Source organism: Scophthalmus maximus, chromosome 1 (assembly GCF_022379125.1).
Source record: "Scophthalmus maximus strain ysfricsl-2021 chromosome 1, ASM2237912v1, whole genome shotgun sequence".
In the NCBI taxonomy this organism is placed as follows: Eukaryota; Metazoa; Chordata; class Actinopteri; order Pleuronectiformes; family Scophthalmidae; genus Scophthalmus; species Scophthalmus maximus.
Genome location: NC_061515.1, coordinates 11,082,852 through 11,110,568, shown reverse-complemented (window position 1 = coordinate 11,110,568; position 27,717 = coordinate 11,082,852). Strand labels below are relative to the sequence as shown.

General features: G+C 43.7%; 4 protein-coding genes across 4 annotated transcripts; 1 reads left to right on the top strand and 3 right to left on the bottom strand.

Annotated features, from left to right (window-relative positions):
• Positions 1-3,752: 3,752 nt before the first annotated feature.
• On the bottom strand, positions 3,753-7,251 carry LOC118311794 (protein FAM8A1). Its single transcript, XM_035635917.2, has 5 exons — positions 6,735-7,251; positions 5,628-5,748; positions 5,357-5,480; positions 5,071-5,210; positions 3,753-4,962 (listed from the first exon to the last, which is right to left on the bottom strand). Exons 1-5 carry the CDS (start codon positions 7,213-7,215, stop codon positions 4,818-4,820), a joined length of 1,011 nt encoding a protein of 336 aa, XP_035491810.2. The 5' UTR covers positions 7,216-7,251; the 3' UTR covers positions 3,753-4,817.
• Positions 7,252-8,858: 1,607 nt separating this feature from the next.
• Positions 8,859-9,716, bottom strand: fabp4b (fatty acid binding protein 4b). The gene is made up of 4 exons (XM_035635918.2): positions 9,559-9,716; positions 9,297-9,472; positions 9,110-9,211; positions 8,859-9,003 (listed from the first exon to the last, which is right to left on the bottom strand). Exons 1-4 carry the CDS (start codon positions 9,629-9,631, stop codon positions 8,953-8,955), a joined length of 402 nt encoding a protein of 133 aa, XP_035491811.1. The 5' UTR covers positions 9,632-9,716; the 3' UTR covers positions 8,859-8,952.
• Positions 9,717-19,764: 10,048 nt separating this feature from the next.
• LOC118315844 (hairy/enhancer-of-split related with YRPW motif protein 1) lies at positions 19,765-22,098 on the top strand. Its single transcript, XM_035643458.2, has 5 exons — positions 19,765-20,018; positions 20,309-20,381; positions 20,502-20,585; positions 20,710-20,791; positions 20,899-22,098. The coding sequence occupies exons 1-5, from the start codon at positions 19,933-19,935 to the stop codon at positions 21,513-21,515; spliced, it is 942 nt and encodes a 313-aa protein (XP_035499351.2). The 5' UTR covers positions 19,765-19,932; the 3' UTR covers positions 21,516-22,098.
• A 1,173-nt stretch (positions 22,099-23,271) lies between these two features.
• stmn2a (stathmin 2a) lies at positions 23,272-27,592 on the bottom strand. The gene is made up of 5 exons (XM_035640698.2): positions 27,294-27,592; positions 25,409-25,504; positions 25,064-25,236; positions 24,754-24,945; positions 23,272-24,625 (listed from the first exon to the last, which is right to left on the bottom strand). Exons 1-5 carry the CDS (start codon positions 27,310-27,312, stop codon positions 24,566-24,568), a joined length of 540 nt encoding a protein of 179 aa, XP_035496591.1. The 5' UTR covers positions 27,313-27,592; the 3' UTR covers positions 23,272-24,565.
• Positions 27,593-27,717: the final 125 nt, after the last annotated feature.

The window sequence follows — 27,717 nt, the reverse complement described above, 5'->3', positions numbered from 1 at the left end:
GGAATGACCTCACTGACCTCGCTCCTCCTGCCTCATGTAGGGTCAATACCAGATTCACACAGCAGAGGGCAGTATAATGGACTCTGTGACACTTCAGCTACAGGTTAGATGTGGATATTGTAATCAAAAAAAAAATCTCATTATATTAATTATGAAGGTAAACCAATCCTTGACTGTGGCTATTACCTATGGAGAATATGTTGGTATATATATATCTTAGTTTTGCCCCAGCTCCATGCTTTATTTCCAACCCATTCTTCGAACTACATCATCTTATGAAATCATAATATAATGGCATGCAGACATCACAAAGAGAAGTTGAGAAAAACTGTTGTGTAAGTCATTAATTGTATGTTTTTTTTAATTAATTATGAATCCAAGTGTCATTAAATTTAAAACCATTAGAAACTGCACTGCATTGTTCAGTCAATCTAAATAATGCCTGTGCAATATATACAAATACAATATTTCCTAAAAAATCCCATTCATTTGACATAATGTCAAAGCGTCAAATCTGCATTTAACTCAACTGTAATCAAATACTTAGTGATTGACACTGAGGATGAAAAGGTCTCATGACTATTATCATGCAAAGTTTTGGGACTGATTGTGCTTCTCTTTTCTCTTTGTCTTTCTCTCATCTGAAAAGGTCTTGAATGTGTTCTGGTGATCGTTTTGTAGATAGTAGCAAATGATGCCAAGAAAATGCACTCAAACACATTTCTAGTCAAAATCGGTTGATGAAGTCAAACCTCGACAGTCTCTCCGCATACGAGTGGGACTGCAGTGACTAAGTCATAAAACTGAAAGTAGCATTCCAGATGATGCCAGGGGGCAAACATATGTTGGGCCACTTGTTCCTCACCAAACATCCTGTACACTCTGTATGTGCAGCATCTGTACATCAGACATTGTGTTTCTCTAAACCAACGTAATCCAAGAAAGAAAGGCTGTATTTCTCTGCAGTAACCAAAGCTACCTCCGTGGTTGTCTTGACAACTCAAGCTTCTGGCTGCCGTAAGCAGAACTGTATTCAAAAACACAAACACCCAGAGACCTAATGTAATGTCATGTGAAAAAGGAAAGCCTTGAGTGAGTTTGTACTCGCCTCATATTCACATCTATTTTTATAACAGGGAAATGAACTTGAGTACAGGCAATGTACTATTCTGGAAAATAGGTTTATTCAAGTCATACTCACTCTTATTTATTCACTATCCTAGAAATGAGTTCATTCATAATTTAGCGCCATTGTAAGAGGCAGTAAATCCAAATCACACAGTGCTGATTTATGATGCCCACGTCCAGTTGAATTGGCTTTTGGAGATGTATTAAAAAGCACTGAGGGGTAGGACTTCATAATTCACTTAAAATAAACTACAACAACAAAAACTAAAACTAAAACAAGGCTGCACAGCTTTTTCTTCAGAACTTCAGCATGAAACACTGTGTTCAGATCGACTGATACTGTGCACATATGTAATGGCATTGTGACCCCAAGAGGTCCTCAAAAGAATGACAAAAATACAAAGAGTGGGTGCAAATGTGTACAAATATGTGTGTGTGTGTGTGTGTGTGTGTGTGTGTGTGTTACCCTCATGATGCCCCATGGCATCTCTAGTGTTAGATCAGGCGTTCGTCTCCTCTTCATCAACAGCCCTCTCCACTCAGGCAGGACCTAGCCGGCCTGTAATTACTGACTCCACTTGAGAGGAATTCCTACAGGCACAGGCACACGGGGGGAGACAACGACGACGACAGTGAGCAGCCTTTCACTTCACGCCACCTTTGCACAACTTCAAGACACCTGGAGCCTGCTGTGCTGTGTGAAGAGCACGCCGCCATCAGCTGTTTGAATCTCCACTGACTTAAAGGATAAACATTTTGTCAATTACAGATCATTTTTTGGGGGGGGGGGTCCAGTTGAGCCCAGACTGTTTACCTCCTCTCCTCTGAACTGTACGTGGCTCTGGTTCAGACACGGACTGTCAGAGAAAGCTGTGAGCTCTCCACGCTGCCTGTAGTTAAAAGAGCCAGAGAGGGTGTCAGGAAATAGGCTGGACACTTCACCAACTCAGCACCGTATGGCACGCCGTGTGTCAGCAAGGATCGGGAATCTGTCAAGTATGGCATCAGACAACAGACATAGAAAATGGGACGGACTGATCATGTCATCATAAGTCTAGAGTAATATTTATCTTTCCTTTTCTTTTTTTTTCACAGTCATTAGCTAAGCCGGGATCAATTCTATGACTGCCATCATTAGTTCCACATTAATATTTATAGCAAAAGGGACGATTTTTTATTTGATTTAAATAAATCATTGGTGCTTTATGAATAACTGATTGGTATATGTTAACAACATCAGGGCCCGGAGGTTTAGTGTTACAGAAAGTAGGGATAAGACAAGTCTGTCATAAATTATAGTATTGACTGTTCTCTTTTTTACTAATCTTTCCAAATCTCAACTGCACAATGCAGTTTACTGCACAACTTTTTATTGCACAACAGCTAGAATGCATGCTATTGTATATCGTTTTTTTTATTATATAGTATACCCATTTAATCTTATTTACTTTAGATTCTGTTTTTTACTCTTATTTTATTTCTTATCACATTTTCACCATGTGCTGTTACACTTCTGTGCTGCTGTGTCAAATTTGAATTTCCCTTTCGGAGGATCAACATATGTAGATCTTATTTCATCTTATCTTCCTCCTCCACATTCTCTTTGGATACGAGCCAAAGTATATTGATACAGAAATAGATTACAAACATGGCCCAACTACAAACACACTCACCAGTATATAGTACAGTAATGATAGTGGGTGGTGTCTGTCCTCAGAAAAGCTCTTCACAACTACGGGTTATATTATTCAGTTGCCTACAGTAATGGCATGGTGCATGGCAGCAGCATGTGGGGGGAGGTCACTGTGTAATCTGCGAGTACCATCTGTGGCTGTCATCTGAAGCTGCCACTTAGTGGGCCTAACACACATCACCACATCAACACGTGCCAACAACTGGAGCCTCCACAGTCCCTGTAAGCACGAGAGCCCTCACCTGCCAGAAAAACCAGAGAAACGTCGCAAAAACAAGTAAAAAATTACAGTTTGGGCTGTTCTTAAATTCATAAAAAGAATTACTTTTGTCAGGGAAAGATGACGTGGTAGAGTTCCTGCGACGATAAAGGAGGAACATAACAGTGCAGTGGGCTGATCCTCCTCATTACATCAGCATCAGCGTGAAAATGTCCATAACACTGACTAGTAAACACTAGGTGGAGCCAAACTCTCATAACGAAGAAGAATGTGATCTCTCTGCTTTCTAAAAAATCAATTAATTTAAAATTTTAAGCTTCTCACAGCAGAGAAAATGGCTGAATTAAGAGGTAACATTAAAAGAAAACCTGCTCCAGAGTGCAACCTGCCACTGGGGTGATGGTTCACCTTTTCAGCACTTTTCTAAATATGACATCAGTTTGGGGTTTTTAATCAATTGCCGGAAAATAAAATAATCATTATGGATTACAGATTGTAGTGAGGAGGACAACATTTCAACAAAATAGTGTGCAAAAGGTGAAGGAGTCTGAAAACTTTTTGATGGTACTTTATGGACTCATGACACAAACATTAATGTCACAGTTTCAGTTAACAAAAACACACCGTGGCCTCCGAAATAGTTTCAAAACATTATACGAATTATCAAAATGCCGACAAACAGCTTAAAAAACAGACATCTCAAGCACACGGTTTATTAGTGGTGGTTTCGTTTAATCTTGTTGAATGCAAAAGAAAAAAAAAGAAAAGTGTTGTGTCGCATAGAAAATTTATAATACATTAACTTTTCAGTCACACACATGCTGTCGAGAGCAGTCGTGCTGAGGTTCATATTTCCCTTCAATAAATTTAAATTTGCCTTTAAACCAGAGAGTTACAGCAGCTGAAAAGCTGAGCTTGATGCATCACTCTTACAGTGACAGAGGTCAACAACTCAAAGTCTGAGCATACAAATCTTATATACAAAGATATACTGCAGGGACAATCTCGTGTATGCATGAATAATTAAACTTAAATACTGTGTGAGACAAGACATTCAACCTTAGTTTGGAAGAGTATTTAAAAAAAAAAAAATTAAATCTCATCATGAGATGAGATTTAAAAAAGAGGCAAATCTTGTGTTAATGAAAAGGTACCGTTATTTTCTTGTCTTCAGTCGAGACGTAAGCTGTTTTCAGACACGCGTCCGGACATTATACTGGAGTTTGCCGTTCACGTACTGTATAAAGAACTCGGCAGGAGATTGTCAGGGTCACACGTAAACAACGGCAGGGAGATTTCCTGGAACATTCAGACAAGGGGCGGCGCATGGAGAAGACGGGACCTTACACCCGCTCGCTCGCTGAGAGATTTTGCTGAGATTTTCCTGCTGTATTCTCACATGGGCTCACTCAGACCTTTTCCTGGAAATTGAACTAGGGGACTGGCAAGAAAAGTTCCAGAAAATGTCCAGACTTCAGTGCATGTCTGAAATCAGCTGTAGATTTGGCACAAGAACTGAATTCTGAAAGTGGCATGAGGCAAACAAGCACAAATACAGTTAATGTCAGAGACAAACCGAACCCAAGTCGTAGGGAACTAAAACAGTTCATATTGATGTGTATCAATCTCTCTGCCAACATCTTAATGCCGACGCACGTTCAGACAACTCCTTGAAAGGGGCCGTGTCTGAGGAGTTCTGCTGGCGTTTTTTTCAAAAAACCATTACACACTGCCTGCTCAGCGTTACCGTGGCACTCTCTTGTGGGCTCTTCAGCGTCATCTGGCCCTGGAGCGCTTGACAACAATTGTACCAGCCACCATATCATACACAGTCCGGTTGTGCTGAAAGAACAGAAGTGTGATGAAGGCCGGGAAAAAGAAGGCAATTGAAAAGTTCTTGTTCAAGGCTCGGACGGTTGATCTGTAGAAGCAGACAAGAGACGGCGGTTACAATTCAAGCTGTAAGGCTGTGACGGGTTTCATTAGTTATTAAACTGCTGAAAGACAACCTTTCAAATGAACCACTCACGCAGACAGAGAGACATTCGTTGCCGGTACCACAAGCACCCGGTTAGGCTGAACCAGAACCGACGAGTCACATGTCACGACTCTGAGTCCAATGAGAAACTTCCCTGGAGTTGCTCCTCCTGCTCCCCAGATACACACTATCTGAAGAGAGAAAGGCGAAGGAGCTGTCACACAACAACACTTTACTACTTTTCAAACATGTACATACGAATATTTGATATGTTAAGTTTGACACCAATGTTTTGTCTCACATGTTTTAGAAAAAATGTTTTTTTATGAGCACTCACCTCATAGAAACACACTAATATGCGGTAAACAAGTGCAACAAGCATCATTTTCTGTAGCTCCTCCATTGAAGTGTCCTCATCTATTTCTTCCACGATGAAATGCATTGCGAACTTGGACACATCCCTGAAAAGAAAAGAACAAAAAAAAAATACTGTAAATGTATGATATTGATCCAGACAGTGTCTCAAATGATAATTCAGTTTATGTTTTCTGAAAAGCACGGGTGTGGATTTACCACCTCTCCTACCAACATGAACTAAATAGACTTACTTGATTCCACTCAGGTGCATCATACTAATGATTATAGTTGCTTTGATGAAAAACAAAATGAAGAAGTCCACCATCTCAGCCAGGAGTCTTTGAAGAGGTGAAGGAATTCCATACTCTCGACCTGGTGAAAAGCAAAAAAAACACCAAAGTTTAAGTTAAATAAGTAAATGGACTCAAAGGGCTTCACAGCACAAGTCACATTCACGCACTCACACACACATTCATACAGCGCTGCTTATGTACCACACTATTTTATCTATCACATTCATACGCTGCCGGAAGAACATTTTTTCGTTAAGAGTCTTGCCCAAGGACACGTTGGCATGCGGACTGGGGGAAGCTGGGATCGAACCACCGACTTGCGCGTTGGTGGACGACCGACTCTACCTCCTGAACCACAGCTCCAGTGGAGGCTATATTGTTCACGAGCACAGTGAACAATAAATCCAAAAGTATGTGTGGACGCATGGAAACCGTGTCTTTTCAAACCAGATATGCTGCCGTTACTGCCCCGACTCTTTTGGACAGCTTCCCAAAAAGGACTTTGGAACCAGGCTGCGCAGATTTGCTCTCATTCAGTCTTTGGGTGATGAAGTGTTCCAGCTCATCCCCCCGGTTGTTTAAAGGGGGAAGGCTGTAACTACCTTTCGCACTGAGGTCATCATGTCCGTTATCTACGTCTGGGGAGTGCTGACAATCTACACTGGTTGAGACTCAAACTGTGGTAACACTATGTAGGAATATGCAATGAGGCAAACTATTCAATTTTTTAATAATGATATCCCTGGCTGTGTGCAGGGGGCTTTGAATAAGTATTTAGAGCAAAATAAAATGTACAAACAGTGTATCTGAATAGTTACATCTATAGCCCTGCTTGCAATGAGGTCAAGTGCCAGTTCCTCCACATCAGGACCTCGCCTTGAGCATGGACGTATTGCCATGGTTACTCGGACTGTTGCCACAAAGATCTAACGACTCTCTATTCCATATCTATGTGTTCATATCTTTAAAAAGTAGCCCAATCCATAACACCAGGACAAATGCAGACAGGGGTGTCCGTGCTGCTGTCGGAGGAGCGTTGTTAGTCTGTCAGTCCCTGAGTTGTACCTGGTCTCTGTGCGTGTCCGTTCTCCTGCGGCGGCGGCGGCGGCTGCGGCGGCGGCTGACCGGGCACCGCAGCGCCGCCTGCAGCTTCACCTCCCCGGCTGCTCGGGGAGCCCACGGCAGGCGAGTAAGGCGACAGCGGAGGACCGAACGGGCTGTTGTACCAGTGCTGCGAGAGGAAATCGAGGGGGGGGGACGTCGCCGTCCCGCCGCCGGGCTGCAGGTGGGGAGGGTAGGACATGGCCGACGCCGCCAGCCAGCTCTGCCAGTTCACGTACCCAGTGTAGTACTGCCACATCCACGCCTGCAGCTTCTCGCAGTACTCCGCCGTGGCGCGGCTCTCGCCGGCGCCCTGCTTGCCGTCGACATCGTCGCGGTTGCCCGTTCTCTTACCAAGCTCGTCCGCGAGTGGCTTAACTTTGTGGGCAGCGGGTTTGTTCTTTTCCTCGTCGACTTCCATGTTTGTGTTTTTTTGGTCGGCCATGTTTGATGATGGCACAGCGTCACGCGCAACGTCACTCGGGACCGTTGCATCTGGACGAAGACAAGGTAACTGTAAAAATTAGCATTGTGGTCGCTAAACATTATTGCTTGGGAGGCAATCTGACTCATAAATAATTTAATAGTCTGTTGCTTAGGACAGATAAACTCTCACAAAACGTGCGTCCATTACACGACAAAATGTTAACCCCCGCCTTATCGGGATCCAATGGTACAGTCCATTCAGTCCCTGCTATTAGTGCAAACAGCCACAAGGGGGAGTTTCTGTGCGATAAAGGCTGCAGTGATATTTGACATTTAGGGTCCAAGTTCACATTATATAATTATTCAAATGAGCAAGTAATGTAACAAAACGTTTAATATTGTTTTTAATTAGGACATCATTGATTAGTCAATGATTAAACAATAATTGCTGCCAGGATTAAAAACAACAATTCTATTTATTGCTGGTGTGTAGCTTCAGAGTGACGTCTGCTGGCCACACGTCTTGAGAACATTTCAGGCAACCTGTTAATTTTTATATACACGCCACATTTCTGCTGTATTAAGCTTTACAGCAAAAATAAATAAATTATTCAGACTATTTTTGCACTAGGTGCTTTCAACAAAATAACCAAGTGATAACTAGAACCATTTCTAAAGAAGGAATAAGCTCACAATCATGGTAAACTCATGTTTAAAAGAAGGTAAACCCATTTCAAAGGCCAGCTTGCTAAAGCAAAGCTTAATCCTTGTTCCCCAGAACATAGAATACAAAATGCCTGCATGTGCAATGATCTTATATAATGTGGCATCCAAGACAAAGAATTAGCTTTTCATTAGTCAGTATTCATTGTTGTCTGAGCACCACCCAGGGTCACAATCATTCTCTAAACCCTGGAAATCTTTTGAGGATTTGGGCCTAAACCTACATTCCCCCGAAGGACCCTAATTAAAACAAATTATGTGCACTTGCGTGAACTCTGTGCATCCAAGTCAAGGGGCCTGGCACAAATGAGGTCACCGCTCTAACCCCAAGCAGGGATTTGGCCTTCCCACCTCGTCGTTGTCATTAGGAGGGCTGCTAGAACAGGTTGCTTTTCTTTGTTTGAACAAAAGGCCTTTGTACACCCCCCACATCTACTTGGATTAGAAGCATGACTTTGAACTGGTCAGGGGGGATTCTTACAAGATGTTAGACAAATGTATTATAAACCTCATTCAAATGTTAGTGGTTTTAAAATTGGCATTTGGCCATTTTCCAAATCCATTTTGCCACGTCCAGGAAACACTAATGAGGCATTGGGACCTTTACAAAAAAGGAGATACTCTAGTCCATTTCTAAAGCCCTCATCATATCTGATTGAGGGCAGTTTTGGCAATAGCCAAATGTGCCACTCTAAAGTTTCAGGTATTCTGAACCATCACCGTCCCATGCAACACATTCGTTTTTAAGTCAAGGGGGGAATAAAAGTGCAAAATAATAATTATCTGGAATTCGTGTATACTGCTGCCATACCATGAAAAGTCAAAACGGGTCTACAAGGACTGAAGTGGTCCATTCACCATTTAACAATAGACATTTCAAGCCCACACACTTGTGTGCATCCGAAACAACAAAAAAACCCACTTATTCATGCACAAGTATTTCAGACTGAAGAACTACAGTTCAGACTTTATTGGCATCATGTTTGTCATCCCAGTGCATTTGTTCGTGGAACAGGGGTCCAGGAGCAGCTAATTAAGCCTTCTCATAGGTCCTTACTGCAACAACATCATCCATGATACATTTCTGTGGAGACAAGTGTTCACCAAATGTTAGAAATCTTACGTTTCATAAGGGGGAGATTTATGAAAAGGCCTTATATCACTTGCTGGGTTGATTCGAGATCACTCACAGCGGTCAGTTTGCCATCTTGGATCTCTCGTTCCAGTGTTGTGGCCTTTCCATCCCACGTCTGTTTCTGCACAAGTTTGCCATTCTCAAAAGTGATGGTGGTCTGAAATCACACGGATTGCCATCGCAAGTTAGATTTCTTTAAAGAAAAAGAATAATGAAGCCGACGGGGTTTTGTGATGACCCACCTTGGTCTGTCGTCCGTCCGCGGTGTTCTCGTCGAACTCTTCGTTGATCTTGAACTTGATCTCGGTGTTCTTGAACGTGCTCTCGGACTTCATCGAAATAACCCCAGCGTCATCCAGGCTGATCACCAGGTTGGGCTTCACCACGTTGCCCATTTGCCGGGTGGCGAAGCCCACACCTGAAACAGCCAGGCTCATTTGAGGATCATTTTGTATCATTAGTCCCAGCAATATAATAACTATCTCTACAATTAAATAATCTCACCAATCGCCTTCATGTAGTCATCGAAGTTCTCGCTGGCAGACAGAGTCCAGGTTCCAACAAACTGCTCGACCATGACGGTGAAGTTAAAGCTCAAGTCTGCGGCACAAACGCGAGGCGTGTGGAGCGCGGAGAGACCGACACTCGGAGCACACTTCGCATTTAAAGCCCGGTCGAGCACGCGCTTGATCCGGGGCCACCAATCAAGAGCGGGCGCTGCCGTTGCCACGGAAACGGACTGATTGGGGGGCGAGTCCGTCTCGGAAGAATTAGCGTGGCGTGTTTTGATGGGAGGGACGTTGAGCTCAGGTCTGCTGACCTCAGCATGGGGTTAGGGAGGTGATCGAGTAGCGTGTGGCAACAATATGACCTGATGTGATTCTGTGTGTGGAAGTGTGTGAGCGACACAAAAAAAAAAACAAGTTTCATTTGAGAATCACTTGATCGTTTTATTTGATTTTTATTAAACAAAAATTGTCAAATGTTTGCCGATTCCAGCTTCTCAAATAAGGGGATTGGATTTGTTTCTTTCTCTGTGTCACACATGATGGGAAACTGAATCTTGGTATTTTGGACTGTTGATCGCAAATTAAACAGAAATCTGAGGCCATCACCTTTGTCTGTGGGGAATTATAACAGGTATGTTTCATTATTTACTGTGATTTTATCAAAAAGCCATTTACATAACGGAAAGAATTTTAAATGCAAACTTCACCCATTAAGAGTTTACAAAATAAATCAAACACAGATTTAATGTTACAGTCAAATGTAGTTTATTTCCCCGAAACTGCATCAGAAAGTTTTATTGAAAATCAGTGTGTGTTGCTGCGATACCCTCTGCTGCCAAACACCACCTCTGCTTTGACTTAGTACTGGTTTTAACCAGTAGATGGCGCCTGTGGAAAGCAGATGGATGTAACATTTCTTAGCTGCTGATAACTGTTGAGAACAAAAGTTGCAGACTTTCCCCCGGAAGTTATGTTTAAATTTTCTTGTCTCTTTACATAATATTTTAGATTCACTTGAACAGTTGCAATACAAATTATGGGCGAAATAATTATTGTTATCATTTATTTCCTCTTATTATTATTTTTTACTGGAGTAGCAGTTAAGGCCTTTCACAAATGTGGGAGAAAACAATCAGATTCCAGTGGATTTGTGTCCCAATGCCATGTACTGCCTCCCAGTGGTTAAAGTAATACATTACAAGAGACTTTGTAACTGGCCTTTCAAAACATTATCAACCCAAAATACTAAATATGCCAAAAGGCAAGTTACTTAATGTTGCATTCAAAGTAAAACAAAACCGGACATACAAAACATTTATGAAAAATTTATCAAGTTTATCTTCTCGTTCTGTTGTTCAATGGGTTATTCTAATCCAGTTCAGGTTTTTTATATAATAAGAGAATGTGTTGTGTGCACAGGGTCAACAAGTATAGATTTCACAAATAGATGAGATGTCATTGATTTATGTATTTATCTAAATATTCTCTGTAAAAGAAAAAATGCAGATTGAAATTCAGTTTTGTTCCTCAAACAATGAAATAAAGAGAACCATCCTAAAAAATTCTTACTTCATAAATATTCCAGTTGTGTTTTCTTTTCAGATGATTTAAGAGCTATAAGAGCTAATCAGTGCTGCAGACGAATGTGCCATGGGTGGGAAAGTAGAAAAGAGTCCAACATAAATGATTGGAGATGCTCGGAGCAAATCAGATTCAGATCAGATGAGTGCTCTGTGACAAAGGGGATTGAGACGTCACGTCCTCCTCGCACCGGCTCCCACCGTACAACAGTTTCCACATCTAGAGGCTAAAAGTCTTTAAGACATAAAATGGTTGTTCAACTATGAAAGCCTAGAAACAAAAGGAAGTAGTGAGGTTTGATAGCAAAAAAGTGTAAATCTGCTACAAGTCAAACGTTTCCAGTAAAGAGTTAGGTTGTTGTGCTTTTGTAAACTGTGCATTATGCGGTAGATCAATTATGTATGTTCACTGAACATGAACCTCATGGCAGCCTGTGATTCATTTCTCAGATTGAAAACTGAAATAAAAAAGCACTTGGGTTAGAGATGATGGTGACATTTCTATTCAATCTTAAGCCAAAAGTTGTTCAAATAGAAACAGCAAGCTCTTTTGGTTATCACAAATCACAGGGCTGTTGACAGTGTGTATGTGTGCAGTGAAATGTCCCCTGGGGGCCCATTTTTATCTTATGATGAAATCCCATGAGTCTCTATGACACCAGGTCCTGCATGCCATCGTAGTTTAGTCCTAATGCTTCTAACCTTTAAAGAGAAACACAAAACTAACTGTCCTTAAGAAAGACCAGACAAACTGGAATCAGTGAATAAGCCATATAGTAAGATCCTAATGTGACTGTCACATGGCCACAGTGTCTGATTTCACAGTGCAAAAAGCATTAATTATTCATTAAGTTCAATGACAGTCGGCGATGGCGTGGATGGTCAAAGAGGCCGAGCTGTGATATATCATGGAATGTTGTTTACCAATCCAATAAGCCGATTACGTCTTGTTCTGTCACCCGGGGTTTTCTCTGTGTACATACAGGTGCCTTCCAGCCGCCGCCGAGCCCGTCTAATGAACATGAACTCTCGCTGGCAGCCACAGAGAAGTCCTTTCCTCCCGGTTTTCATCAACACTTCAGCCCCCATTGATGGGAGAACAGTGGCCGTGGACAAAAGCTGTATATACTGTACAAACACAGCTCTGACCAGCAGCACACTGACTCATTCTTCGGTGTGTGTGAGAACGGAGGGGGACCCCTTTCAGCTCCTTTGTGTTGGTGTCTGTCAACAGTGTAGTCGGAGGCAGAGCTCATTGTGGCGGCCAGTGTTTCGTATTGACACAGGGCCTCGCTCAGCTTGTTCCCAGGGTCCAACCTGAGGACTCATGAATAATGGAGAGAGGATCCTCAGGGCCAAGGTAGCTCACAAGTCTGACTGGGCTCATTACAAACCTCAATGTCAGCTTCAAATGTCAGCAGGTAAAACTGGGGTCAGCGCATGTTGACAGGGAACTTTGACACAACCCTCTGCGGTCAATGATTTAACCCAGTGAGAATCGAGCAAAGGGATAAGGGCTTAATTCAACTATGATAAATCATTTTAAAAAGGGAACAACACATTTGAATTTGCACCTGTTTCCAGATGATGGTTTTTCCATCTTGTTTGAGAATGTTTTATTGTTTTGTCTCCTGAACTGCCTGAACTTTCTTTTCTATTCTGAGTAAGCCTTTGCCCGACGTAGGGGATAATTTCCGTGTTCCTTTCAGGAGTGTCTTTCATGTGCTGTAGTCAAGACACATTCGTAATCTGTTTAAGTTTGAACCAAATCCCACAAACGATGTTATGATTTTAAGATAACCTCCTGCTTCCTTTTGAAACATTTTTCTTTCGTTGAAATGTTGCACATGCCGTCTTTCTCATCGTATCAAATTTTAACGCCCTCGGAATCAGAACCTATCTTTAAAAAAAAATTGGTAAAAAAAAAAAGAGAAAACCAAAAATCAAGAAGCCTGTTGCACTTGATTAGAAGCCTGTTGCACTTGAAAAAGCATGAGGAGGAAAATTGTGTGTTAACGTTCGACAAATAAGAACAAAAGTGGGCGCGCACCAGGCCGTTGGCACCAACAGGAGGCATCACTTCAGTTCTGGTTCCCAGCAGGTCCCGACCATCTGCTGAGAGGCTCACACGACCTGAGCAACGTGCCCTTTCCTCTTTGCCTTTTTACATGGCTGCTCTGTGTGTGTGTGTGTGTGTGTGTGTGTGTGTGTGTGTGTGTGTGTGTGTGCGTGTGTGCACGTGTGCGTGTGTGTGTGTGTGTGTGTGTGTGCGCGCGTGCGTGTGTGTGAGGCGGAGGTCAGAGAGGTGCCTCTTGCTTGTGTGCTTTGAGCTTTTTCATGCCTCCTGCTTTGATCTTCTCTCTCATCCCTTCATCCCACACGCTCCCTGCGCCTCAGGCTTCTGGTTTGCAGCACACCGACAGTGGGGCTGGAGAGGGAGGTGTCGGTGGTGGGGGGACGGGGTGCCTCTCACAGAGACACTGCTTGTTCTCTCAGTACAGGGAGAGGTGCAGGGAGAGCTGCCCATGGGGTGCAGAGTGCAGTGGGCGGAGGGTTCGCCAGGAGCTAAAGTGATGCATACTGTACAGTTCTCTGCTCCTCTTTCATGCTCGCTTAGATCCCCCAACAGTGGGCCAGAATTCTAGTGCGAAACACAACTGTCACAGTGCTTAGAGGGTGGCCTCCTGACCCCTTACAACATGGGAAAGTGCACCCCTCAGCTGGTAGTTATATAAAGCCTGACAGAGTCATGAAAGTCCCGGATAAATCACCTCCTGCGTCTCTCCGCAGCTCACATGGAACGATTATTTTGCATAAGTCACTATCATGTGTCCCTCTCTGCTAAAGCTTTATGTAGGCTGAGTGTTGCCATGTAATCAGTGTAGCAAGGACTGACGGTCACAGAGCAGCATGCCAAGTCGTCATGAGAACGTGTGTCAGAAAACATCCTTTTATCCCCGTCCTGTCTCCAGAGTCTGATAATCCTCAAACAACCCAGAACACACACACACACACACACACACACACACACACACACACACACACACACACACACACACACACACCAGTCCCCGCCACCTGCTGAGCTGAGACTGGAAATCACAGATGCGAAGGCACAGAGCAGAACCCCTAATTGAAGATTAATTGGAAGGGGGAGGCACTTACCTTCATTTAGACATGTGGTACGTGTTAGGCTGTGACAAGCGACTCAACCATCTCAGCAGATGACTGCACTTAATATTTCATGACAAACCTTTAGAGGGAGGGGGTTCAAGAGGTGGTGGTGGTGGCGGGGTGTAGCTGTGCCGCCCGGCAGTCAAAATAACCAAAACATTCATCCACTTCAAAGATGACAAGGATCATTAATAGATATGGCATCTCACTGGTGAGCTAGCAAGTGCTCTCTAACCTTTCCCGTCAAGTCAAATCCCCTTTAAATCAAAAGGACAAGAGTGGACTACAGTAGATAGCTGTTGATGCGTGTAAAAAGTTAAATGTACCGCTTTATGGCAGTAAAGTTTTAAGTTATTCAATCACACTGTTTTTGTCCAAAAAAAAGGAATATGAGAGATTGATAGAGAACCTACTTATTATTATTATCTGCATTTCAAATATTCGAATGAAAACTACCTAAAGACAACAGATGACAATAAAGGTCGCAGTCCGAATAGTCATGAGACGTGAACAGAGGCAGATAGAAGTAATGATGGAACCAACAATAGGACTTGGTGGGATTCTGATGCATGTTTGTGTGAGTGAGGGGACGAGAGAGAGGGAGAGAGAGAGAGAAGGGGCTGTGCTAACAGGCTTTCTGCAGATCACTGGCAGTTTGACTGCAGTGGAGAGTAATGGGGCTGGCAGGGCGGAATCAATTACTGGCCACAACAGATTTTCCCACAGGTCGGAGCTTGGGAAAGCAGTTCTTTACTGCAGAACAGACAGCTGGCACAGAGTATCCACTGGGAAAGGAGCCGACTCACAAAAAAAGACAGCTTTTTTTTTTTAAATAAACTTGTGACACACCATGAATTGGCTCTTTTTCTCTCTGTCTCTCTCTCTCTCCTGTCTAAAAATAGTAGGTTTCATAATGTCAAATCAGCTTTGATTGCAAATTTCATTATGCAAATAAAAACAACAACCCACATAAAACCCTGTTATCACAACAGGATCGTTGATTCGCAGAGACAGACATGCTTTATAAAACACAGATTTTCTCCGGCAGTGACCAATAATGTCTGTGTAGATATTGACAGACACACAATTATACACACACTCTCAAACGCGCGCGCGCACACACACTGCAGAAAGACGTTTTCTAAAGCTTAGCATGACTGATAATTCATACGGTTCCCCTTTGCATTATGTAAGCCATGAGATACATTTCAATTACTGCCCCAAACCTCCCGCCATCTTACCTCTCACGCACACACACACACACACACACACACACGCACACACACACGCCATTGATATGCAAACAATGTTTTTCCTGTGGAAATACAATGTGTGGTCTTAATAGTAGCGTGGTCTGTGGTCCTCCTTTCTTTGTGTCAACATCACGTGCTGTCTCCTGTTGCGCTTATTTGGGAACCAGTCTTATGATCTGCCTTCCCTCTATTGTGGACTTGCAAGTTAACTGGTAATGGGGCAGCATTGTCGTAAACCTCATGAACAATATAATCGTTAGGGACCATTGTGCAGGAGTGTGCACCATTATGGAAAACGGGGTGAAATATGTTTTATTTGTTTAGGTGTAGTTCAGGTCATGCACGTAATTTTTGTTTTGTTTTAAGTCAACACATAAAATTGCCTATATCAGAGTTCAAGTATTGTTTGAATATTTTTGAAATGCCGTTCATGCCCTATAATTGACTAAGCCCCGTAATTGGCAGCACTGCTGGAATTCTGGTGTCAGTATTACGACCTGTGCGATCCTCAGCAAAAAAAGAAATAAAATAAAAAACTTTTTAAAAGAAACTTTAAAAAAAATACCTCCTGCTAAACAAAGAAACAAGGAAGTGAACATATCCTCCCTGGCTATACCTATCCAAAAAAGCACAAGAAGAATACGCGCCAACAAAGGCAGGAAAGTAAAGAATGAGACGGTGGGTGTATTAGTGTCAAACAGTGGGAATGGGTCTCAGGCCTGGTCTGGTCCCTGCCCAATATAGCGCCTGGGTGCTGACTGGAACCAGAGGGGACAGGCAGGAAGCTGTGGCCCATAGGATAACATTGTTGTATGGGAGCTGTGTGGGAGACATTTCCCTCAGTCAGACAAGCACTTCAGGATCAGCATGGGTGGCATTTTCTAACTTAATACGACACAGCTCATGTATATATGTAGCAAAGTTCAGACCTTTTTCTGAATAAAACATGGACAAGCCATGATCTCATAGACACAACTGTCCCCGGACGCCTCCATCTCCTCCCCACACCCTCCTCAACACACACACACACACACACACACACACACACACACACACACATACACACACACACACACACACACACACAAACGCAAACATCACTGTAGCAGTTGTTGAATGACAGGTATAAGATGTCAGGATGGTGTGCACACAGGATGCAGGCACGGCTGCGAGCGTCGCTCCTGCCGACAGCCCCAACGGTTGACATAGTAAATCAATCCTGATGGGAGGGTGGGTAGGACGGAGGCGGGGAGGGGTGGGGGCCCAATGGGACTGAGCCGGCCTCTGTCAGACACACTCAGCCACTCAGCCAGCCAGAGAGAGACTGTCGACGGGTGGGAGAACACTCGCCGGGAAACGCTCACACGGAGATTGAGTTACCACGGAATTAGATCGGGGCTGTGGGAAACAGCACCTCCTAAACACACTTGCACACTCTCGGTCACACACACATAAACACATGCAGACACACCAGCACACACTCTGGCCGCACTCTTGCACACAAAGAGTCACCAAGGGAAACCTGAGGGAAGATTGAGGGAGGCAGCTGGGCACACGCCAGTTTCAAACAAATGCTTGCTTATACCTCTTAGCTTCCTGGCACCAGTTTGAGAGTAGTTTCTTCAAATTGGTGCCAAGCTAGGCCCAGGGTCAACAGGCAGTTTGGCATGCTGTTCAGGTTATTAAATGTAAAGGTAATGCAGGGAAACATGGGCCATCACAGACAAATGAACTCAAACACATTCAAATAGAATACATCATTTTTATCAAAATTGATTAAGAGCCAACTGAGGTCGGGGTCGAGAAAATGTTGTGATGCCACAGGTGAGAAGTCAGGGTTTTTGAAATGAGAATTACCTCTAATGTGCCAAAGGAATGTGAAGGACCTTGACAGTCAGGTGTGAGGAGGGTGGATGGTGTCTGCTTAATGGGGACCACATGAACCGGCCTGTCCCGTAGACTGCGTGGGACTGCAGAGACCGATTACCATAATGGTATCATAAACAATACTGAAGTGATCCCAAATATACTTACGCTGCCCTGCAGCAGAGAGTCATGGAAAGGCCATGTATGGTTTAGTCTGAAGCAAAGAGCAAGGGCAAGGCTTGCACGGATCTCGCTGGGATCTGCATCAACATCTGCCCCGCTACCACTTAAAAATTCTGGAGTGAAGTGGATGACATATGGCTACCTGGGAAATCCTGTCCAGACAGGGAGTATGCACGTCTTGGGGGCGTTTTTCAGCACTGGATTATGCACATGTTCAGGTCTATAAATCGATCGAGTGGTAGTGTAGAAATGCATGAAATGGGTGAAGGTATGATTTTTTTAGTGAAAGTGCGTGCTGACAGGGAGCAGAGGGGAGGCGGGGGTCAATGTGTGTGTGTGTGTGTGTGTGCAGGCACATCCACACTCATCCACCTACATCACCAGAATGAGTGACGCTTGCACATTGTATCTGTCACCACTGAAACCCCTCTGACATTCGGGGAACAGCATGTTGGCCTGCAGTTGCTCCCTGGAATCAAGCTCTCACCCATACTTGTCTCGCTCCCAATGCACTAACTTAACAACTGACCTGAGGGACAGAGCAGAGAAACAGCTGCTCCTCTACAAGGCACTGGAATGGAAGTACCATACCATGTGGGGGGGTCACGCTCCCACTGATGGCCTTACCAGACATGTTAAACTCAATGCAGGAATTATCCCAGTCTCAAGTGCTTCCTAGACCGTGCATCCCTGACAGAGAAACTGACATTTGACATTTGACAGCTGTTTTAATAGTAATAGTGGAATTGTATGCATCATACTGTACACATCTACCACAGAACCTGATGGCACCATATCAAAAAGGGCTTTACATGGAAATGTCCTGCATTTAATTTTTTTACATGAGTTAAAGGCAAAAATAAATGTGTTATCTAAGTATGAAAAACAAAAAGTAGTCATGATATAGTAAAAGTGTATGTAAAGTTCAAGTACTTGAACAGTACTTGAGTAAATAAAATGGATGGACATTTTATATCCAATTAAAAAACATAAATCGTAAATATTAGATCTAAATATTTGACTTTCAAACATTGTATGATGGTTTGTTAATACAATGAATGAAGGCTATGACTAAAATCTAATCATTTAGCCTATTCAAACATGATATCACCAAAAAACTTTTGAGATCACAACTTATTAAAACATGTTCCTTGAATTACATGAACGAATAAATACAGTACACATGTACACACACTGTAGGCAGACGTATCTGAATCTGTGTGTTCTCCCTGGCATATATTGGAAAAACAGGCAGAGGGGATCAGTTACACAGTGGAACATAAACATTGAACGCTCCCGTGTTTTATATAGTTTGCCCCTTTGACCCGAGCGCATTAGTGGGGTCAAAATTATCACACCTTCTGCAGACCACCCTCGCTTCTCATCCGGAGTGAGACGTTTATGTTTTGCTGCTCATGCCTGCGTACGGTGCGTTTGTTTGTTCTTTTCACGTAGCTCATGAGAAAACATTTATCTATGGTGCGTGTAGCTTCAAGCTTCTACAAGCATTTCTGCCCCCCTTTCCCACTGCACAGCACGATGAGGGCTCACCGTGGATGAATGAGTCCCTGGGAAGGTCTTGCTGTGCCAGTCAGTTGGCGGCGGGGTGGAGGGTGGAGGACGGAGGGTGGGGGGCTGTCTCCTAGGAGAGCCTGGCAACACTGACTGACTAATGTTGGGCCTCCAGGCCGATCAGTGCTGTTGTGGAACCACACAGCTGACACCAGACAATAAACAACACACTCTGCTAATAGGCCGTGTGTCCTCCACAACACCAGAGAAGAAGAGTGCTCCTGCCATAATGGGGCCTGTTGCCTGCGGACCGGGGTCTCAGCAGGGGAACCATGGACCCGAGGCCAGGAGTCGACCAGACAGCCTGAGCTGTCACAGGGAAAAAGGGGCCGGCCTCTGTTTTTTCTTTTTTTTCTTTTTTACAAGACATAGTATGAATATAAATTTTTAAACGCATCCTGTTAAAAAGGACGAATTGGATATCGACTCATATCATTTTCAGATGTGATTCTCAACGTCTTCATTAGAGCCGTCTATGAGACCTTGGGCTTGTTCATTGATTAAAAGAAAAAAAAAAGTTATTTTTCAAAGCACATGTCACTCAAATGTCAGCTCGATTTTAACAGGCTCGAGTCGTCTCAGGCGCCGCCCACATCCCTCCGGTGACCACGCCCCCCTCTTTGGCAGTGTGCGAATAATCACAGCAGAGGCAGATCTGACGGTCAGACCGTGGTACGGAGCCTCTGCTGTCAGTGCATCACCGGAGCTCCCTCCCGACGACGTCTTCGACCGGGGGGCAACATGAAGCGGAGCCACAACTACAGTTCATCGGACAGCGACCTGGACGACAGTGTCGAGGTGGAGAAAGAGAGTGGCGACGAAAATGGGTAGGAGGCCACATTGACTTAAAAAAAAAAAAAAATGCTATAAAAAGATGCTATAATCATATATATCTATATATAGATATATATATCTATATATCTATATATAGATATAAAGATATATATCTATATATAGATATAAAGATATATATAATCAATAATTATAGAATTGTTTGTTTTTTGCCTAATCAAATGCAACTTTTCAACTTTTTGCCATATTTCGTGTGCATGTGTGTTTGTTATCGAAGAAGTCCATATTTATTTTCAGTAAAAAAAAACCATTACTTTCCTTACAGACACATTGATTCTCACAGCTCGATGTCACCCTCCACAACCACACAAGTTCAAGCCAGGAAAAGGCGCAGAGGGGTGAGTGAACTCATTATCTCTGTTGCCAACTCTGATAGCACTGATAGATGCCAGTGCTTCTTTTTTCTACCTGTGACCTAAATTAGTTTTTTAGTTTTTTTGAAATCTTTTTTTAAACAGATTATTGAGAAACGAAGACGTGACCGAATCAATAACAGCCTTTCAGAGCTGAGGAGATTGGTGCCGAGTGCCTTTGAGAAACAGGTAAGTTGGTTATATATTTTCATTCTTGTCGTTTGACTTGTCCATATAGAACTAGATTGTCATGTGGAAAATGTAAATGCCCCATCGATTTCATTAGAATTATTTATTTTCTGTTTTATCACAGGGATCAGCCAAACTGGAGAAAGCAGAAATATTGCAAATGACAGTTGACCATTTGAAAATGCTTCATGCATCTGGTGGCAAAGGTAAGTGCATGAAAAAACATGAATTGTACCTAATTCCTAATAACAAAAATCTGCTTTAAATCATTAGTACATGTTCCTAATCCTGACTCTGCTTTCTTCCCGGACAGGTTACTTTGAAGCTCATGCTCTTGCTAAGGATTACCGCAGCCTGGGCTTCAGGGAGTGTCTGGCAGAGGCAGCTCGCTACCTGAGCATCATCGAGGGTCGGGACGGCACAGACCCCCTCCGTGTACGCTTGGTGTCCCACCTCAGCAACTGTGCCTCTCAGCGGGAGGTGCACACTGGACTGGAACACTTGGCCTGGGGCTCTGCCTACGGATCAGCCCCTGCCCATTTCTCCCACTCCCTCCTCCTACAACACCCCCAGGGCAGGACACCTGCATCCAGGAGCAACAGTAGCCCACCCTCCTCCTCCTCCTCCTCCTCCCCTTCTTCTTCATCTTCCTCATCCTCCATTGAGGCATCTGGGACATCCAGACTCAGTGTCATGCCCCCCACAGAGTGCCTCAGGGTATCTCCCAACAGCTCGCTGCCCTTCAGTTTGCCTGTGCCAACATCCAAGCTTTCGACACCGCTCCTCTCATCTCTCTCCTCGCTCTCGGCCTTCCCCCTCTCCTTCGGTACTTTCCCTCTTGTCTCCCCGGCTGCCCTCGGCACTGTGAGCCCCTCCTCCACCCTGTCAAAGCCGTACAGGCCTTGGGGCACGGAGATTGGGGCCTTCTGACGTTAACAACTGGACTGAAGGCAACAGCTGAGCTGTGCCCACCATATCAGACTGGGCAGGACAACATGCCTCATCTGTTTTTATAGTAATAAAACACGGGGGGGAGGGAGAAAACTGATTTTATTTTATTAAGTATAAAGATGAGTGTAAAAGGTCGCTGAAAGATGTTAATGTCAAGATGTTCTACTCAGTGTCATTATCAAGAAAGAAATTCAAAAAAAAAAAATTCTTATTAGTTTAAACTAATTCTAGTTAATATGCACTGTCTCCAGGTTGAGGACTGATATGATTATATAATGTGTGGGCCATACGTAGATTTACTGTGAGCACACATTTATAGGAAATACTTTTGTTGACCAGATACTGAAACGTCTACATTTGTCAAGCACGGACTATTGCATTTAATATAATTAGAGTGACTCAATTTGGTCTGCTTCTTTAGTTGTGTGAGATCTCGTGGAAATGAATATGCATATTGTATGTGCCATTGACGGTAAAAAAAACTAACTACTTGAGAATTGGAAACTACTATTCTTGTATCTATATGTTATGTTTTTGGACCAATAAATTGATTGAAAAAGTATTCAACAAGCTCTTGAATTTGCTCATCTAGAATCTTGTGTTCTCACAATATATTAAATGGGGGTTGCTTTATTATGTATTCATGCAACAAACTCCTATACGTAAGCAGAATATATACAAGTCAAGGATAATAATAAGTAGACCAAATCTACAATCTGCAGGTGCTTGTTCTTTTTTTTTCTTTTGCAATCCCATTTGAGTTCATCATGATCTAATAAGGTCTCAGTTAATAACTAGAAGGCAGTTTCTCTACTGTGTGCCAGGTAAGTAACCAAATCTGAGAGCATTGTTGCCCCCATGAATACCCAGGAAATCATTAAGAGCCAGAGGAAATCCTTTACAATGTTGCCCTGACCTCACCAGCTCGGGTTGGTCTGAAACGGAGACAATAGTGTGAACAGGATGGGGACACTAGAGGAAAGCGGTTAAAACGTACCGACAAATCGCAGACAGCTGGACCAGTAAATCACCCACTGCAGCTCTGAGGTGTTTTTTCAGGACCAATTTTAGAGGAACAGATTTTTTTTTAGGGTGTTCACTGATTTAATGACTTAATATTCTATCTGTCCGTGCGGCACCCCAGGCTTCCAGGAGGGGCAGCAGCTGTCTGTGATTAATGCTCAAGCCACATTTTATTAATAATAAATGACGTATATTTGTCTTCCTACGAAACCCTAAATATCAGTCAATGGAAATCACAATATAAACAAATGTCTGTATTTAGTGACCTTTGAGTGCTGATGGATGACACCTACCTCTTCCCTATAAATGGAACTATTACTTAGATTTTCAAATTCGCATGATTCCCACAAAGATGACGGTTGGATGAAAATCATGTCTTGCAGATTTAGATCCACACTCAGTGTGTCTGTTGTAACAGTTCTTCCCCGTTTGCATTTGGAATTAGTGAACTTCTGCCCTACTTTTCAAAGTGCGCATGGCCTAAAGTGTGTGGTCTGTAAATAAATCTAATGTACCACTGCCACCTGCTGGAGGAACATCGCAGGTCTTTTCTCTTCCATATTACCGATGGCTGATCCTGGTGTCATTTCATGTTGATTTAATTGAATGGTTATCATTTAATTTGTGTCGAATAAATTACCTCCAGTTCCAAATAAATGAACATAAGACTGGAACATATATGGTAAAAAAAAAATCAATTATAGCGTAAGCCTGTGATTCCCAGGATGTGTAGATAACTGGTTTCTTTTATTTGGCAGTTTACATTTCCCCTCCTTCAATAGAACAGACAATTATTAGATGGTGCATGCCATGTCCACAGAACCCCAAACCTTTATTCAGCAAAGCTTTCACAGAGAAGTATACGAAGGAGAAACACAAGCAGCAGAGGATGCAGGCAGATATCAGTGGTACTGTATATTAAAAAGAGACTAGTTCAGTGTGCTGTATGTAAAGCATCCTGCATCCATTCTCTACGTAATCCCCTAAAGAGAGCAGATGCTAATGACGCCTCATGGTAAATTCGCATTCACATACACCCACACAGACATAAGGTATGTTCTCACTATCAATATCAAGGTGGGAGCACATTCCACTGTCCCAGACACAAAGCATTGGTACCAGTATGGTGTCGTAACATTCAAGAGAATAACCCTAAAAATACTGTGTACGTAACAGAGCTCTTGATTTCGCTGAGGATGGATTCATCGAGAGATGGCATGGGAATGTGCAAGTGTATAAACAGTTGCTCCCATTGACAATCTTAATAACAATAAAGCGCCTCTCAAGTCCATCATCAAACTCATTCCAGAGGAAGTGGACACTTTTCTTTTATCAACCTGTGGGTTCGGCGTACTGTTTAGTTCCAAGCGTGCGCGTTGAGCATGAGAGGGTGTGTGCGAGAGGAAGATACAGATGGGGTTAACGTTGATATCTTGAGCATTGTGTAAGCCTGCACACACCAGCCATCATTCTTCACAAAAAAAAAACACAGAAACATCATCATCATCATCGTGACATCATCAGCAAACAACTGTCAGTCAACAGCCTACTCACAACACCGAGGGCTTTCACAAGAAAAAGGTTGTAGAGTCAAATTTCAAGAACTGAAACAATAATCAATGACAAACTAAATGTTTGAAATTGTACAGCGCAGTACAGTACGATCTTTGCATGTACTTCAACGACCATCATAGATAGATCGATAGATAGATAGATAGATTTGAAAAAAATATTTACATAACAAAAGCCATATTCCTTGCATTTTCCCGAAAATCAACAAATCCATTCAATTCTCAAGATAAGTGTTATTGATGTTTGTATCCACTGATAAAATACTGATAGTAGTGAGTACTGGTGGTGTGGTGTGTTGTGATGTGGTGATGAGGTCCTAAAACCTCTCGGCCTCCAGGGTTGGGTTGGGTCTGTTCAGTGGAGGGTGGGGGGCAGGGGCAGGGGACGGGACTGGACGGAGGGACATGGATGGACCACAGGACTTGTGTGAGAGCTTATGCTGTCACCTCTTCCTTCATCTCTTTGTTCCTGCGCACCACAGCTGCGTGTCTCTCCTGAAAACAACACAGCAAGAGAGCGAGAGGAATTAGTCATCAGGACAGCACATTTCGATCGACACATCAGAATTGCATATTTGCGCTTTCCTCGCGCAGACATGTAACAGCAATCCTGGCTGTCCCACCTTCTCCTGTAGACGCTCAATCATGGCTGCCAGAAGGGCCTCGCGGTTCTCCTTGATCTGCCCCATCTTCATCTGGAGCTTCTCCTCGGCCATCTTGCTGAAGTTGCTGTTCTCTTCCATGGCCTTTAGCAGCACATCCCTCTCGTGCTCTCGCTTCTCCGCCAGAGTCCTCAGCACCTGGGCTTCTTGGAACTAAAAATGCACAGCAAAAATAAAGCACTGATTTATTTATTTTCAGTGGTTTAATGGCCCAAAGATTTTCTTTCTCAATTTTGAAAAGCAAAACCTTTTTTTTTACAAAAACGCTCACCTTCCTCCGTTCTTCAGCAGCCTCCAGTTTCTTCTCAATGTCCTCCAAAGAGATATCTCTCTTGGGGGGCGAGGGGAGGTTGTGGGACACATCTGACACTGGAGAAGGAGGCTTGAGGATCACCTCAAAGGCCTGGCCTGAGGCCCGCTTGTTTATGGGTTTCACCTCCATGTCTGTAAATTAGACAATTATGATGATTACACCAGCAAAAATCAATGCCTAGTAATAAAATGTATCCAATTATGTGTCATTACTGCTTTTGTCTGTGTTATCAGCGCAGCTCCAGCGTCCATGGGGGACGCTAGGCTACATCCAAAAGAAAATCAATGTTCCAGCGATCCATACCTTCAAACTCACACACGAGCTTGTTGCGTGACTCTGGGTAGAAGCAGGAGCAGATGAGGGAGAGGACTGACAACTCCTTCATCTTCTCTTTGTACGCTGTGAGAACATAAACACATAGATTAGCATCCAGGGGTATGTAAAAAAACAAAAAAACAATACAACAGGCTAATTAATGGCCTGCTAAATCACCTCCCAAATAACGCTGTACAAACAATATTCATGAGATATTTCCAAATGAATGCATCACAAATGAGGAAAGGAAGTGGCTCAATAAACCAATCAGCATCCGATGACCACTGCCTTAACGATGGTGGGAGCACGACGCAGAGTCTGATCTAAATCTAAAAGTGCCGCCTTGCTAAATTATTCATTGGTTTTGTTCTGAACGGGCGATCAAACAGGCGTTATTACTATGACTTTATTGGATGCTGCGCCTCGTCTCGATATCCTTTTGCAAATCTCCAGTGTGGACCGACCCTGTGCCAAGTCATTCAATTTCCTGTTGAATTCTCCTCCATTCGCCGTGTGTGGGGGCCACATAAATTAGAAGCACTTATATCCGTCTTATCCCTGCCCTGTTGTTGGGTGTTGCTGTCCTAGCTGTCAGCTATGGCTGATTCATGATTTTGACTTTGGTCGTCCCCCCCCCATTATGAGCTATTTGTCACTTTTTCCATGCCCAACACGCAGCTGACATAACGTCCACCTGTCCCTTCTCAGAGGACTACAGATTGTCAGGACTGCATGCTAAGCCTTCTGCTGCAAAGGCCAGTGTGTAAACTGCCCCTTGCTGCAGGGCTGGCCTGCCTCCCACCCTGCCATGCACCTGTCTCCTCCACCAGATCTCTGCCACCACACACACGCCATAAAGAAGCACCACGTACTGCGTTTGAGAAACGACACAACTGTTTGCTCGAGGTTAAGATACCATAAATGTTTCATACAGACGCTATAAAAAATTCCGGAAACAAATATTCCAAATGCCTGGCCTACGACAATAACGGTCCATCAGAGGGGAGAACCAATGCAGGATACAGTGTGGTTATTATACGGCTCAGCAATTCTTCAACAAAATTGTCTAGAATTGGAGACTTTTCTCTTTTTTTTAACATATGCCAAAAATATATTCTAGTTAAAAAACGAAAAAACGGCAGCACATCTGTCACAGCTAGTGATGCATCATTGGCATCCTCCAGAGCAAAGGCTACTGAGATTGATCCCAGATATAAAAAATTTTAAAAAAATGAACAAATTGAACTTGTTCAGGTTTTGAAATGAGCAGTTAGGACTTATTATAGATGTTATTATAACGAGGTGGAATAAAAGACAGAGTGATGAAGCCCTCTGAGCTTCTCCGTCTGCTCAACGGGCGGCAGCCCAGCATCTTGGGTGGGGTCCGTCTGCATTATGCTGCATGCTTGGGCCGCTGGAGGATGAAAAGCAGGTGCAGCGTTGTAAATAAAGCAAATCCATGTCCCGCTGCATCACAATATGGGCTCAAAATAATTGGAGGGACAACAAGTCGACGCAGATGAGGGCAATAAAGGAGGCATTTCTATAACCCATACTGTAATGACGGAGGATGTCATGGTTTCACAGCCCATAGTCGCACCATCATTACCAGACTCTCGTGCTGGCACAATAGGCCTGTTGTTGTCGACGGAGAAATATCAAAGTGCGATGCAAATCACATTTCCGTCTGAAGTCGTTCAAAAGATGCCATTTGTCATTTGGAGCCATTTGGGAGCACCACACCGGGCCGACGCGGAGTCTAAAGGATGCATCTATCAGCACAACCAAACCATCCATCAATCCATCCATCCATCCATTCATCCATCCATCCATCCGTTTTTTCAACCCCGGCCTGAACATGCAATGTGCTTACCGGTTGCTGTTTTAGCCATGGCTGGAGTCTTTGTCCGCGGGGGGGATGCTGTCTGCCTCTGCTCAGGTGCACGGTGATGCTGCTTAAGGCACTGAGTCAGCGAACAGACCGGGGCGGAGGATCGGATGGCAGACGGGGAGGTGGGCGCGCACCCGGGAGCACGGGAGCGCGCAGGCGGACCCTCCTCTGTCCTCTGACGCGCAGGGCGGTGCTCGGTGTCCACCGTGGTAACCTTGTGAAGACGACGAGCGCGGAACAGGCGCACAAAGCTGAGCCATGTTCTCCAAGACCTGACGATAATACGTGTGTTTCACTGGATTGTGAAAGAAATGGGTCCACAGCAATCCAATGCACCAACACAGCCAATTATGCTGATTGGGGGAAACGAATTACCCATAGGTCATTTCGGGAGGTTAGGCCTCTG